The 15316-nt window shown below is 35.8% G+C and overlaps 1 protein-coding gene across 6 annotated transcripts in view; it reads right to left on the reverse strand.

Annotated features, from left to right (window-relative positions):
- Window positions 1-15316, reverse strand: part of MTTP (microsomal triglyceride transfer protein) — a 59833-nt gene that overhangs the window by 24876 nt on the left and 19641 nt on the right. For all 6 annotated transcript variants that reach the window (XM_006100280.3, XM_023763905.1, XM_023763910.1 and 3 more), the window contains 5 exons: window positions 9582-9689; window positions 8207-8323; window positions 7773-7912; window positions 5702-5852; window positions 3098-3255 (listed from right to left, as the gene is read on the reverse strand). In XM_006100280.3, the coding sequence (XP_006100342.3) occupies window positions 3098-3255; window positions 5702-5852; window positions 7773-7912; window positions 8207-8323; window positions 9582-9689 (674 nt within the window). The remainder of the gene's footprint in view (window positions 1-3097; window positions 3256-5701; window positions 5853-7772; window positions 7913-8206; window positions 8324-9581; window positions 9690-15316) is intronic.

Genomic DNA, 15316 nt, shown 5'->3' on the forward strand with positions numbered 1-15316 from the left:
AAATTATAGGCAATATTAAAAATCTGCAAATAACAGGATTACTTCTACTGTATTCTAAAATAATTTTTTTCTCTGGCTCTATTTTGGTTCATCAGTTTATGTTGTTCATTATATTCCACAAATGAGTGAGATCATGTGATATCTATTTTTCTCTGACTGGCTTATTTTGCTTAGCATAATGCTGAACAAAAGAATAACTGCCTCAAAAAGACCACCCACATTTTATTTTAAACCTCTCTTTTAACTGCCCTCTCTCTCATTCAATGTATACTCAGAAAATACAAACAACCAATTTTAGTATTTTAATCTAAGCCAAATATAATTTGGAGATTTGTAAATAAAAAGTATATAAATAAAATTATAAATTCATTTCAAATTCTTTTCTATGAGTAATTCATAAAATCCCCCCAAATTGATTATTTCTCTAATTAGCTTTGTAAATATACTCATTCCCCAATTGCCTAATTTAACTAGGGTAGTATTATTTAACGGAAAGCTGGGAGAGTCTTTTAGCTTTAATTTATATCCAAGGGAGAAAGCTTTCCTCACTTTTAAAAAAAATAAAAAGCCCCATGGTATAGTTCAGCCATAAGACTATGTGTGAGCAGAACAAAAGTCCTATAGGAAAGTTCTAGTACGTTTTCCACCATCAAGAATCTTTGGTTTGCTGAGTCTGGGATGATAAAATTTCAGAAGCTTGTCATACTAATGAACATAGTATGTGTGTAAATATTTTATTCCACATCCATATAAACACACCATACATGGTTCACTGTTTTATATTTTTAAAAAAGACTTACTTGTACTATGTAATTTTGAACCCAACAAAAACCCAGTGAATGAAACAGAGAGTGAGAGAGAGATACTTATTAAGTGTCTATTATATTAGCACTGCACTAGAAATTTTAGGTATGTAACCTCTCTTTGCTTTAATATCTTCATCTGTAACACAGGGCTAAAGATAGTAGTCACTTTAGGATTGTTGGGAGGATTAAATTCCATCATCTATGTAAAACACTTAGAATAATGCTTGGCACATTATAAATGCTATATAAATACATGCTCTTATTAATATGATCGCCTCACTGAACATCTCTGTCAATTCAATACTAATATCCCCCTCGTAGATAAGAAAACAGACTCAGAGATATCAAGTCATTTGTTCAAGGTCCCACAGCTGATAAAAGTATAGTTTGTAATGGAACTCAGGTTTTCCTGACTCTGGAGTTCAGGGAAAAAAACAAAATTCTCTTCTTCTTGGGTTATTGAGTCCTTTGAACTGTCTACTACTGCTCTCTCTGTGTGTGTAACTTGGCCAATTTCCACTTTTGATTATGTTAATGGCTAGTTTTAATTATATCGCTGTTTCCCAAAGTGATTTCCATGCCACACGAGTCCTACAAAATGCTTTAAGAAAAGGTATTTTCAAGGTCATGTGAGCTTAGGAAATGTTTAAGGAAACTTACACCTAAACTTATCAGATTAAAGATGTTACAAATGTCTGTAGCAAAGAAAACTATTTGACTTGGTTTCACCCAGTATTCAACTTAGTTACTCACAGAATCCTTTCCTCTGGGCAAACTTGCTAATATTCTGTAAATTACAAGATCCATACCATAGACACTTTGGGAAATCTTACATTCCACCACCCTGCCTTTCACTATCTTACAAAAAATAAACGAAATTATTCTCTGTATTTTACAGATGTTGAAAGTGAGGCTTAGAGAGCCTAAATGTAAATGACTTGCTTGAAAATTATACACTGTTGGAAGTCGAATTTAAAACCAGGTCTTCTGATTGCAGTTCAACCTCACGCCTTTCTACTATCTTATGCTACATGCGTTTCACATATGATATGGTATGATATTGTGTAAATAAGCTGATTTAGAAAATACATTATGAAGTCATCCAAATTATTGTTGCCTTAAGATTTTTAGGATACAAATAAGGTTAAAGTTTAATCCCTATTATAAATTAGAGTTAATTTTGCACTTTCCTTGTTAGTATTTTTATCTTTGATCTAAAGAGAAATCATCCTGCCAATATATTTTAAAGTTCTATAATGACAACAGAGTCTGAAAATTTATGATTTTGTACATCTTTTAACTTCTGCTTTAAATATTTATTTTTGAAGGGAGCCACCAACTTGTGTGGTTAGTTATACGAAATTCCTATAATTTTTTTAATGTCCTCAAGGCAAGTAAATAACATATACATTCAAGAATAAACAGACTTCTCAGGAAAAAAAAACTAAATTCTCTTCTTCTTGAGTAATTAAGTCCTTTGAATTCAGTGTCTACTACTGCTCTGTGTGTTTGTAACTTGGCCAATTTCTACTTTTGATTATGTTAATGGCCAGTTTTCAATGTTTGTCAAATTAGTCGAGCCATGTTCTATATCATCAATTAGGACAAGTAGTATCATATAGCTGAATTTGTATTTACAGAAAAATTTACTGAACTACCAAAAATGCTCATATTTATAGACCACGTAAATTTGAGAATTAAGTCAACTCTCTCAATTATGCATATGTAATGAATCACTCTTGCATCAAATATCCAAATTATGTACATATTTCTTTTGTTTAGATTCTTTTAGCTATTTACCTCAGTTCTCACTATTCCATATAAAGCATGGCTTTGATTGAGCTGATCACTGGATTTTAAATAAAAGCACATTTTTCTGTGGAAAAATTCATACTTTTTTGTTTTTATAACGAACTCTGAAATCTTTTTAAATGTCAATGAATAGCTCCCAGAACAAAATTTCAAAAACAGTGAGGCGGCATGGATAGCATGGTGTCATGATGAAGTCCTTCCCTGTATCTTTGTACCAATCTAGACCTGATTTACTCATGCACACTAAAAAAATAGTCCATTCTGAGTCACTGCTAAAAACTTGTTATTGCATTTCTGGTTAAGTCAGCATTAAATGACTGCATTGTGTCATAACTGTTCAAAGAAAATGCAAAACAACAAAATAACTGATTTGGAGGTGGGGCAGTTGGTTAAAAAGAGGTGTTTCCTGCTTAATAAAAAAACAACAACCCAGAATTGCTTTCCTACAGACAACCTCACACAGTGTTCCGGGAACTTACAGAATGTCCTTGTTTTCAGTCTTTAGGATCTGGAGGATCTCTTCTTTCTTCGCAGTCCTGAGGTGCTGAATAAAGGCCAGGAAGTTTCTGACGGCTTCAGCCTTGGAGAGGTTGTCAGGCTGTAGGTGTTTTCTGATGGACTGCCAGTGCTCCGAGAGCTGCAAGACAGGGCTGCAGGCTCATCCCCCATTCATAATTTAGAACATCCACATTTACAAGCGATATCCTCCCCAGAAATAAATTTTTCCTTGTATCTGACAAGCAAAAGAGCATTTGGTATCTTGCCTCAATATACCTGTTTGCCCTCTGCCCACTCCTGTGACCCTCAGAGGCAAGTAGAAGGGGCTGCTACCCTTGTGTATGATTCTTCTGTAGGAAGGACTGTTTTTGTCTATTAGTAGTTAGCTCAAAGGACCTTCGGCTTCCAGGCCTATAGGTCATTCCATTGTTATAACCAGGGAATTATATCTGAGGCCAGGCTTTGACTTCCATAGTGAAACTGTGCAGAATTTTCATTAACAGCAGAATATGTTGGAAAGCAAAACATTTAGAAATGTGAAGGTTTCTTATATACTGGGACCTCACTGAAAATCCATTTTTTTATAATAATTTGAGCTCTCTATTCTCTATTTTATTGTTTGCATGAAATGCTATGTTTTACTATTGCTAAGGTCTGGGCTGTATTCATTACTCATATCTATGGTAAGTACAACAGTATTTACATAATGGTAATTCTCACATACACTATTATTGTGCTACTGTGGTTTTAAGAATAGTAAATAGTTCTATTTAATGATATCATGTGACTGAAATAGGCTAAAGAACTTATTTTTCATAGTTTACCACTTTCCCCTTAGTTGTAAAGAATGTGTGAAATCCCATTAGTGACCTTTAACTCTAACTCTGGGATAATCAGCATGCTACCAGTTTCTAAATTATTCATTCCTTCTAATAAGCAATAGACATAATTTTCTCTTTTTCAAATCCCTTTGGTTATCTAATCTTAAGAGGATATTGCAAAGAAAAATTCCAGCTATACTTAGCTAAAAATTTACTGGGTCATTCCTGAGAGCAGAGAGCATATCAATATGAAGTTCAGATTTGTTTTTCTTTAAAGGGTTGTAATGGTGACATTATACTGAAGTTGAAAAAGCAAAATCCTTAAAGACATAAATCCTTCCTATAATAATGAAGAAATAGTTATAAAAAATCTTAGATGGTTCATAATATTTGATAACTATGGGGAGAAACTAATAGTTCCATAAGAAAAGCTGATTGGTTTCATTAGTCACTTTCCTAAATAATTTTCATCTCATATGACATTAGAAAATTACGCTGGAACATTACATGATATATGGAAGAAAAACAAAAGAAAAAACAAAGTTTGAGATGGTGATTTTCTGTTTTATTTTGTTTTCTTTTAATTCAACTTTGGTATATTTGAGAAACTATAAGGAATTAGTGCCTTGTACTTAAAGCAAATTATCATATTGGTTCTTGATGATTCTACTTTACTGAACACTAATAATATCCCAGGGAAGCGTATATTCTCGTACCTATGAACAGAGCATGAAGCCAAGGGTTTGCTCTCCTGACAACAGATTAACTGTTAGGAAGTACAGGACCCTAAAGTCATTTCTGTGGCCACATATCACAACAAATTCGTGCAATAAATGAAATTTCTCTTTGTTGGATTACAAATGTTACAAAATGATCTACCCGTTGCCTTGGGGATGTGCTATCTCATCCTGGCTGTAATTGTAAGGGAGGTTGGAGTGTGGTAAAGAAGCATTCCTTCATTTAGGTAGAGGGCTAGGTATCCTTTATTTTGTCCTCACAGCAATACTGAGAACACTGAGCTTGCTCAGTAATACATTTCACCTGTGGACATATTGTTACTAAGTGGAAGAACTTTCAGGATTCAGATGCCTGTCCATGCTCTTGATACCATATGCTTCCCCCTAACTTCAGTAGGCCATTATTTCCCCTGAATTTCTTAAAAGGTGTTACTTTTAAGAAACTGTCATTAAGTCATAACATTTTTTTTATTTCAGACTAGAGGCCTGGTGCATGAAATTAATGCACTCTGGTGAGGGGGTGGGCCTCAGCCCAGCCTGCACCCTCTCACAGTCCAGAAGCCCTCAGAGGATGTCTGACTGCCAGGGGAGTGGGCCTAAGCCAGCAGTCGGACATCCTTAGTGTTGCTACGGAGGTGGGAGAATCTCCCACCGCCACTGCACTCGCCAGCTGTGAGCCCAGCTTCTGGCTGAGCGGCCCTCCCCCTGTGAGAGCGCACTGACCACCAGGGGGCAGCTCCTGCGTTGAGCATCTGCCCACTGGTGGTCAACGCGCATCATAGCGACTGGTTGTTCTGCCGTTTGGTCAATTTGCATATTAGCCTTTTATTATATAGGATGGGTGGATAATTATTTGTTAATTATTGTTATGCATCGACTTAGATACATACTATTAGGCTACTGTCATTATAATTCTGTAGTGGCTGGTAGTCCTTTATAAACTTACTTCACAAAATTAGAGAGAAAAGTAAAATAGAATTCTAAGCCATGATTATTCCCATATTTGGCTGTAACTGTTCACACTTACAGAAGGACAACCTTTACACTCGCTCTGGAACACCTGCCCCTCAATGGGAAGGGCCTTGTAGTTTGAATCAACTGCTTTAATTATGGCTGCTATGTGCTTTCCAGACATTAGTCTTGGGCCTGCTTCGGTCGTCTTCAGCTCTAATTTCTGCCTGAATAACCAAGGAAGATAAATATCACATCAGCAGAATTCTTTTGAGTGATCAAGCTACTAATTGCCATTTTTGGGGCACACAAGATACTCATTTATTCAAGTTGCGTTAAGGCCATGTCTTTTAAACTGCGATGTCTCCAACGGTAACACAAACCTCAAGATAATTATAAAATCCTTCCGAAGCAATAATTTTATTCAAAGATTGAAATTTTAAGGGTGGATTTTCAAAATATAATGACAAGAGAATACAGAGAAGAAAGTTTACATGGATGCTTAACAAGATATGCAATGTCACCTCTTTCGAATTTGGCCTACCTTTCTGAAAATGGTATCTTTAATACAACCACATGTCACTTAATAACTAAGACAATTTGGAAATCTTTATTTTCCAAAACTGGCCTTGATAATATTCTTGTCGAATATGATCTTTTAGAACCTCTCTCCCAGCAAGAGGTAGAGTATACATCTCTCTCCTTGAGTCTGGGCAGGGTCTCTGACTGTCCCAATAATAGATAGTAGAAGTGACACTACATGACTATTAAAGCTAAGTCGTAAGAGGGAAGTCAGCTTTCGTCTGGCATGCTAGCAGCACGTGCACCTTTGCAGACTTAATTGCCATGTGAGAAGTCTGGCTCCCTGAAGCTGCCATGTTGAGAAGCCACATGGAGATAAAGAGAGATGCATGAGGAGCCTCAGTAGTTTGTGTATTTCCAGTCCAGATACCAGGGAGGTGAGGGAGCAACCTCTGAAAAGGTCTGGTCAGTGACTACCTGCAACTGCGTAACAGACACCAAGCAAGGCATTCCTAGTGGGTACAGCAAGCCCCAGGCTTAGAAAGAATAATAACATGAATGCTGCTTCTTACACCACTAAATTTGGAGTGGTTTGTTATAGAGCAGTGATGGCGAACCTTTTGAGCTCGGCGTGTCAGCATTTTGAAAAACCCTAACTTAACTCTGGTGCCGTGTCACATATAGAAATTTTTTGATATTTGCAACCATAGTAAAACAAAGATTTATATTTTTGATATTTAATTTATATATTTAAATGCCATTTAACAAAGAAAAATCAACCAAAAAAATGAGTTCGCGTGTCACCTCTGACACGTGTGTCATAGGTTCGCCATCACTGTTATAGAGCAATGAAGACCTTAAAGACCTGATTAGTAATTAAAAATATTAATTTCTATGAAAACAATAGTAGAATACAAAATTCTATTCCAGATGAGACTTCAATAACATTTCAGAAATTTTAGGCACCTCTCCCAAGATTTTGCATCCATTCATCTCTGACATGACAGCTACTTTAGAGGAAATAGTTGTGAAACAATGTCATAACATATAATACATTTAATGCTAAAATAATGTTCTTCTAAATTAAAATCTGAAAATAACACATACTATTAGATTTGAAATTCTAATTCTTAAGCCTGTGAGACCTATTCTGACCAAAGAACTTTTCTCAAATTGGAATAACAAGCTTGAATATGTAAGTACTATCAATCATATAAAAATTGTCACATCACTTTACTATGAATCGTTTTATGTGTTTCTTAACAACAGTAACAAAAAAATCTCAAGGAGAAAACATGCAAATGCCACCACCTTTTTAATACTAACACTGAAAACATTTGACAGAGAAATTAGAAAATAAACTAGAATAAATCAGATTGCCTTTTTAAAATTCAAATTATATTTAGTAAACAATTAATTTTTAATGCAATTGTATTTTAAAATAATATTTAATACATGTGATACTTATTGTAGGTAATGTGAAAAATAAAATATGTGCAAGATATAAATCACTGTTTTCAAGGAGCTCACAGTCAAAATGAGGAAGCACTGTATATACTTAAAAACCAAGTATAATAATCTATGAAAGAGGAATAAAGAAAATTTTAATTTCAGCATTGTCTTACTTTGATACTATTTTGCCTGTAATGCTGCGTAGAAAATTCAGCCCAAAAGCATGTGTCTCTTCTGCAAGCACAGCTATAACAAAGCTGTCTTCTATCTTATAGGTAGTGACAGATGTGGCTTTCGAAGTGACACCCAAGACCTAAAAAAGTAAGTATTTGTAGTTGTGACATTTAATCAGCTTTTAATCTTTGAATTAGGTCAAATACCAAACTATCTTTTAATCATCAAAGGAGCTTCCCCTTCACACCTCCCCTATCATTCAAACATATAATATATTAAAATAAACCTGTTTATTTTATAATATGTAAAATTATACCCTACTAAAAATTAGAAATGTTCCCAAATTACATCATTACCTTATCTTCTATTATTTCAAATTCAACTCTACAAAATGTAATTATTTAGATGCTTTAAGAAAGTGTATCAATCATACCTGATTTATAGCTGTAAATCCAGACCTTTCTATTTTGCATGAATCCAAGGCCTTAATTTTGATCACTTTGTCTTGATGACCCTGGTAGGTCACTTTACAATCCCCAGAGATATCTACCTAAAAATAAAGTAAAGATATAGTGTTTAGGATTTTCACATGGACCATTTGAATTCCAGAGGGAATTGGCTTGAAAATTGGGGTCCCTAATATGTCATGGGGGGTTGCCTTTTTGTCCAGGCTGACAAGTTAGGAAGACAGGAAGAACTCAATGTTTCCTGCAGCAAGTGGATTCTTTTTCATCCTCTTTGGTTGAATCTTACTAGAGCCTTCTTAATGCCCAAGGAATAATAAAGAATTTCTGACTTCTCTCTAAAGTCTACTAAGAACTGGACAAATGGCATGGTCAAAACCAAAACCTCTGGTAAATGGGTAATTATGTGGTAAGGGAAGTTGACTTTTAATGTTATATCTAGGTTGTGTGTTGTTTGTGAGTGTGTGTGTGTGTGTGTGTGTGTGTGTGCCTTTTGACCAGCTGAGTATGATTAGAAATCTTTAAAAACCTGTTTGGATTAATTCAACTCATTATAAGTCACATCAACAAATTGAGTGTAGGCAAATGTCTCCCCATACAGGTTCTGTTTAGCTTATCCTGGCCGTTCAGCAGACCTCTGCCAGCACCACGCACACCCTCCATTCTAGCAGACTAACATTCCCTTGGCCCAGCCCTGCCATCAGATTTCCTCACTCTCTCTCTCCTGGACTGTCTAAATTCAGGCTAGGAAACTTGGACTCAGCTCCACCTTTTAATCCAAGTGTGGTGTTGTGGGAACCACGTAAACTTCTCTAGTTTAACCTCAGTTCCTTCATCTAGTTCAACCTCAGTTCCTTCATCTGTAAAATAAAGGGGGTCAGTATAGACCAATGGGTTCTCAAACTGACAATGCATTCAAATTATCTGAGAAAACTGCTAAAATATAGATGCTCAGGTCCTCCCTAATCTAGTGAATCACAATCTATAGTGAATCCTGGGAATCTATAGTTTTAATAAACTCCCCTTGGGATAGTGATACAAAGTGATGCCAATGGATGGGTCCCCACATTTTTCTACATCTCTGTCTTTCAGTCACTCTGTAAGTCTCCTCAGTGTAACTGAGTGGAGTTCCCTTTACCCTGTATTTGAGTACACATTGGTGTAAGTGGCAATTTGTTTCATGTGTAAATGAGATACGACCACCCAGCTTACCTTTACTGAGTATTACCATAGTAGTAACTTTTTTTTTTAAACTAACTTTCTACAAATAGAAAGCGATACAAATAATCTAGGGAACTCTATTGACAAATAAGATTCCGGATTTTTAATAATATTAGTAAGTACCTCATTGGTGGTCCCAGAGCTTAACTGCATCTGAAATAGGCTAGCCAGGCCTCTCTTGATATTTTCGATAGCCACTGGCTCATTTTCATATGAGTAGAAGTTTTTGACCTAAGGAAAGAAAAAGACAAATATAAATAAAGCAAAAATTCATTGTTTTTCATATTTGGTTAAATAAGTGACAGAAAAGGTTCAGATTCTTATCCCTCTCAATTCCAGGAGAAAGAGATCTGGTACCGGGGTTTCTTTTATTGTGAAAAGATGCTATTTAAATTTCTTAAGAAACTAGACTATCAGAATATGAAATTGCAGGAGACGGATAATGAAGGCTCTGAACAAGATGGGCATAGCATAGGCTGGGATTTCTGTGAAAACAAGGATTGCTCAAGGAAGAGAAATCAGAAACATTATCTTTGAACATATCAACATATTTCCTTCTTGTAACTCTGCTTGAAACGAAAACTGACCAAGGTTTAAAACAACAAAGAAATAGGTTTTTAGAGGAGAATGGCAATCACCACTCTTGAGACTGCAGAGAAAGCACAGCCACCAAGTGCTTTGATAAGGGCCCAGACGTGGCCATAATGCCCATGGGCACAATTCCACAGGGGTGATTTTCTCTGCCTGGCTCTCCACAGCATTTATGTTGGCTTTCAGTCTAAGCAGATACAGAAGGTGGGAAGATCTCAGGCTGATTGTGATTCCTGCATGGCCTGCTCCAGGCACTGCTTTGAGTATCCCTTTAGAAGGCAGGAAAAAGAGGGTGGAATGAGGAGAGTGACTGATTTGGCTGCAGTAGTAAATGGCTTCCTTAGCTTTGTTTCTTCCTTGATATTATTATAGGCACAGGGGTGATAACGATGTCTCATACCATTTTGATTATTTAGGTCATGTTTAAGAAATAAGGATAAAAATACAAAGAACATTTTCTGGAAACCAGGCTGTCATTTTTCACCCTGCATTAACTCAAAACACTTCACACGATTTAAAACTAGAGGATGGCTATAGCTTCCCTGTAAAAATTCCCAAGGTCTGTGGTAATTATACCTGAGAACTTCTCCTAGAAATATCCTGAATACCTTCCTATTTTTCTTTAAAGCCAACTATGACTTCTCAAGTAAAACAGCTCCTTAATTGTGCAATGAACTCAATTAATACCAATCTGAACAATTCATTCTATGTGAAAATTCTCCATAACATAGAAGAGAATATTTTGCCTGAATTATGCACAATTGCCTCAAATCTCTATTTTTATTTTCTACATATATTCTGCCTAATGATAGATTTACTAGGTACTTTATCCAACTCGTAATCAGTTTTAGTCATTACACTGGACAAACCTTAAGTTTTGGAATTGTGTTTGTCCAGGTAAAAAAGGAACTGGAATACTGACCTCAGCATCTGAAAATCTATGGTGTCATATTCTCAAACAAATCACTGACAATTTCTCGGATCCCAGGCTGAGTTTCTGAGGTTCTATTTTGTGAACTGGGTCTTTTTTTCTTTTTAGGAATTACACTGTAACTTCCTTTTCAAATATTTCGAAGTATGTTATCTCCAGATATCATGTCTATTATAGGTTCATAACTGGATCGCTTGAGCCCGGATACAGTCAGAAGGCCCACTGGGTGGCACATGCTTATGGCCTGTGACTTTTTAGGCCTGAGTCTTAAATACTTTAGAAAGCCAGAGAAGCCATTAAGTGGGGAAAATACTTTTACTTATCATCCGTATCCTCACTGTCCTTCCAGGCTAAAAAATGATGTGCCTGAACAATTTATAAAGTTTGAACTAAAATTTCAGGAAACCCAGTTCTCAGATTTAATCTCTGGACTCTGCATAAGGTGAAGTGCTCTTCTGTTATTGACCCACCTCTATGGATCAAGATTTGCTCTTGACCACTAGTCCCTAATAAAACACTGTTGGAGACTTTTTTTTATTTTTCCTGGAAGGCTAAACTATGTAAACTATGAGACATAAAGAGAATTTTTTTCATTCTTTCTATTTTGATTACTTTCCTAGAACCACAAAAGTGGGCAAGTCTCTTTTTCCTTCATGACTGCTACTTTGGGGGCCTAAATTCTGTTCTCTTAGTGCAGATCATCGAGGTCCAAACAGACAGCACTGGAATTTATATTAGCTAAATGTCAAAATTGTTAGAATTAACAAGCTTTTGATAATTAAAAAAAAAAAGTAATTAAGTCAGAACATTGCAGTTCAATCCATGTGGCTATCACTGCAGTAATCTTACATTTATTATTTCACAGCAGGAACTAACTTTTATTACACTCAGGCCATAAAACTGATTTCTTCACTTGGTTTTGAAATGAGCTCTGAATATCTGAGAGCACAGGACTCTTATCTAAATTCAGAGTCCCCAGAGCTCCCGGAGAGCCACAGTGGCACAACCCAGTGACAAACTAAGCCTTGAACCTGAGGAAACCAAACATAGAGAGAGGGGGGTGGGTTGCGGGGAAGGAGATGAGGTGCCTCTTCCTGCCAAATTTTGAGGGCCAATTTCCCCTTGAAATCAGTAGGGATTATTCATATTTTTTTCTTAGGGGCAAAAATGCTTCTGTACACTCCCTTAATTATACATTCTTTAAAAACAAGAGAAAGCAAAATTACATTAACAGTAAAAATTTTAAAAAAGGATCCCAGCAAACAGAGATAAGTCATTTTTTTACTTAGCTGGAGTTATATCTCTAAACAGATCTTTGATACAAATGATACATAGGAACCAGCACATTGGAAAAAGGACAAGTGAAGAAGTCTATGAAGAATGAGAGTTTCAAGGTGTCACATTTAGTTGGGAGGCTCAGTGTGTGTACAGAAGCCACACTGCCAGATTCAGAGAGCAAGCCAATGCCTAGAAACAACACAAAATAAAGGGCTGACTCAGCAGCCACGTGGTTAATTTAATCAATACTGACAGGGAAAGCCAGAAATGAAAATTCAGTAATTATCCAGTTCACTGGATTCGAACTTTAGGCCAAGAAGAATCCATGCTGTAACTTGAGGCATCTTTTGCTTGTCAGTATTAATCAACTTAAACAGAAACTGTCATATTTCCAACTTCATTTATGAGTTATAGACAAAACTAGAGTCATGCCCTGACACTCAGGTAGGGGAGATAATTAGGCATGAAAAAAGATGTTCAATAAATATGTATCTAAGTGTTTTAATCGGCTTTTAAAAAATCAGCTTTTATAATGTAAATGTGGGAGCTTAAAACAGTGGGCTCAGGAAAGACAAAAACTATATGCTAATGAGTATCCTTGAAATCACAGAAATTTCAGGGAATGAAATTTAATTCAAGCCTGGGGTAGAAAATATTCTTTAAAAAACTGTCAATCAACAGTTCAACCTTCCCTTTCCCATCTTCTCTCATAGTAAGCTGAAGAAGCAAGGGTTTAAAATAATGATCTTTCTGACAGTGATGTGGCTGAAAATTCCACATAGCTTCTTAGTCTCCAGGGTCATGGGTCTTTTTCCAGTAAGTTCTTTATCATATAATTGAAAGATACCACAATGTACTTTAACCTGTAAATCACCACAAGTCATAGCTCCTATAGAATTGGCACAGCGGAGTCACTGAAATAATGATGTGGCAGCTTCAGCCCAGCCTTTGAACAGTGAGGGCACCAAGTTCTTTCCTGTGTGTAACAAAAGACTTTGTACTCAACTGCTATCCAAGGGGCTATAAAATGATTGGTTGTCATTAAGCCTATAAATGCAATTAATATTTTATGGGCTCAAATGTTTTGCCACATGGGAAGGCCAGAGGAGAAAATGACAGTATTTCATGTTTTTAACAAAGTTGTGGTGTGTGAAAATCAAGTGAGTTAATAGATATGATGAAGAATGAAATAGGGATGCTCAAGTCAATAAAAGAGGTGATATTTTCCCCACATGCTTTCCAGCTAGAAGATAGTATAACATGGTGGTTTGCAGCATAGATTCTAAAATTAGACCCTCTGTTTTAAATTCCAGTTCACCACTTGCCAGTTCTGTGACCCCAGGCAAATTTCTTCTCTTGACTTTGGTTTCCTCGTCTATTACAAGAGAACAAGAAAGCAGTATCTGCTCCCTAGGGCTGTCCCGAGGATAAAGGAGGTAACTCATATAATGCCTTCAGTACCAGTGCAGGCTTTGAGTGTGAAGTACTTTTAGCTATTACTAAGCAAACAATAAGCAAAGGCTTTCTCAAAATCAGGCTCTTTTTAGCCCCATATCACCTTATTAGCTCTTTCCTTTAGTTTACAAGCATCTATTGTATGCCCTCTATGAGCAAAGCACTGGATATATAGACATAAACATAACTGCTGCCCACAAGAAGCCGACTGTTAATGTGGGTGGCAAAGAGAGGATTACAATACCCTGTGATAAATGCTTTCATGGCAATAAACCCAGGGAAGGAGGGGGTTTGAGAGAATGTTGGGAAAGGTGTCCTGACTGATGCACCATGTCAGTCAGTGCAAGGCATGGTTCTGGGTGCCGGGGGTAGAAGGGAGTCGAAGGGCATGAAGGTCACGGGAGGGCTGGAATATAAAGAATAGGAATTTTCTCTACTGAATCCCATGCTTTAGCAATGAACAGAAATGACCAAAAGAAAGTGATAAAGGCCATGAGTGAGCTACAAAGGGCGAAAGGGGTTGTTCTAAAGAGGACTATTTATTTCCAGCTGGCTAGAAGCACATGAGCTTTATAAAAGAAAGTCCTCTGAGCAAAACCTGGAACATGGTATTTTAACAAGTGGAGAAGAAGAGGAGCATTTTTTTTTGTCTCTTTCTTTTATCTTTATTGTTGAAAGTATTACAGATGTCCCCCCTCTTTTTTCTGAGATGCTGATTCATATTTGGTTGTAGGAGAGGCAACCACATAATAATCCTTCTTTTGTGAGCTCCTTTTTAGTACTTTATATAAAAACATGCACCATGATTAGAAATGTATTGCATGTCTAAATTTTATATTTTAAAGTATTTGTTTTCATCTTTATTTTGAATCTAGAACTTTTGAATCTAGAGAAAATTTAGAGATCTGTAGAGTTTTAACTATAAGGGCCTTTTCTATTTTTCTACTTTAGTTACTAAAATTGAGCTTTCATCTTTATTTATGCATTTTATACATGTAAATGTAATATCTATACTTGTCATAAAACCACATATGTATGCCTAATAATTCACTGATCACAATTGCTTCTCAATCCCAAACATATTAAGACCATTTTAATAATACAGTAGAATCAAATCACAAGTAACCACACTTACAGAATTTTCTGAGCAAATTTTCAAATAGATATTATAGTGTCCGTTCATTATGCATAAAATGCTTTTCAAAGTTATGGTTTTGAAATAATCTCTATATGCTTCTTAAAAAAATTAACACTAACTTAGAAATACCATATCCTTTCAAAAGCTAATTCTGTACTTTAGTCAGATATTGATATTCTCATAACAAGTTAATATCACATACCTGAGTTAGATTATTTCATTCATAATTTGTCTACTTTCCTGAATTTATTTAATCATGCGATAAATTTTTGCATTACAATATCTTTTTAATCCTTCTTAATTTAATAAAAAATGCACATTTCAACAATCTCTTATCAACAATCTCTGTTATAAACAAGTACTTGATTTTACTGTACTATAAAGATTTTTATAAAATAGGGAACATAAACGGCTAGAAAATATAAATGAATTGAATGCCTCGATTTACTTCTGAAACATTTAATT

Source organism: Myotis lucifugus, unplaced genomic scaffold (genome assembly GCF_000147115.1).
Source record: "Myotis lucifugus unplaced genomic scaffold, Myoluc2.0 scaffold_308, whole genome shotgun sequence".
NCBI lineage: Eukaryota > Metazoa > Chordata > Mammalia > Chiroptera > Vespertilionidae > Myotis > Myotis lucifugus.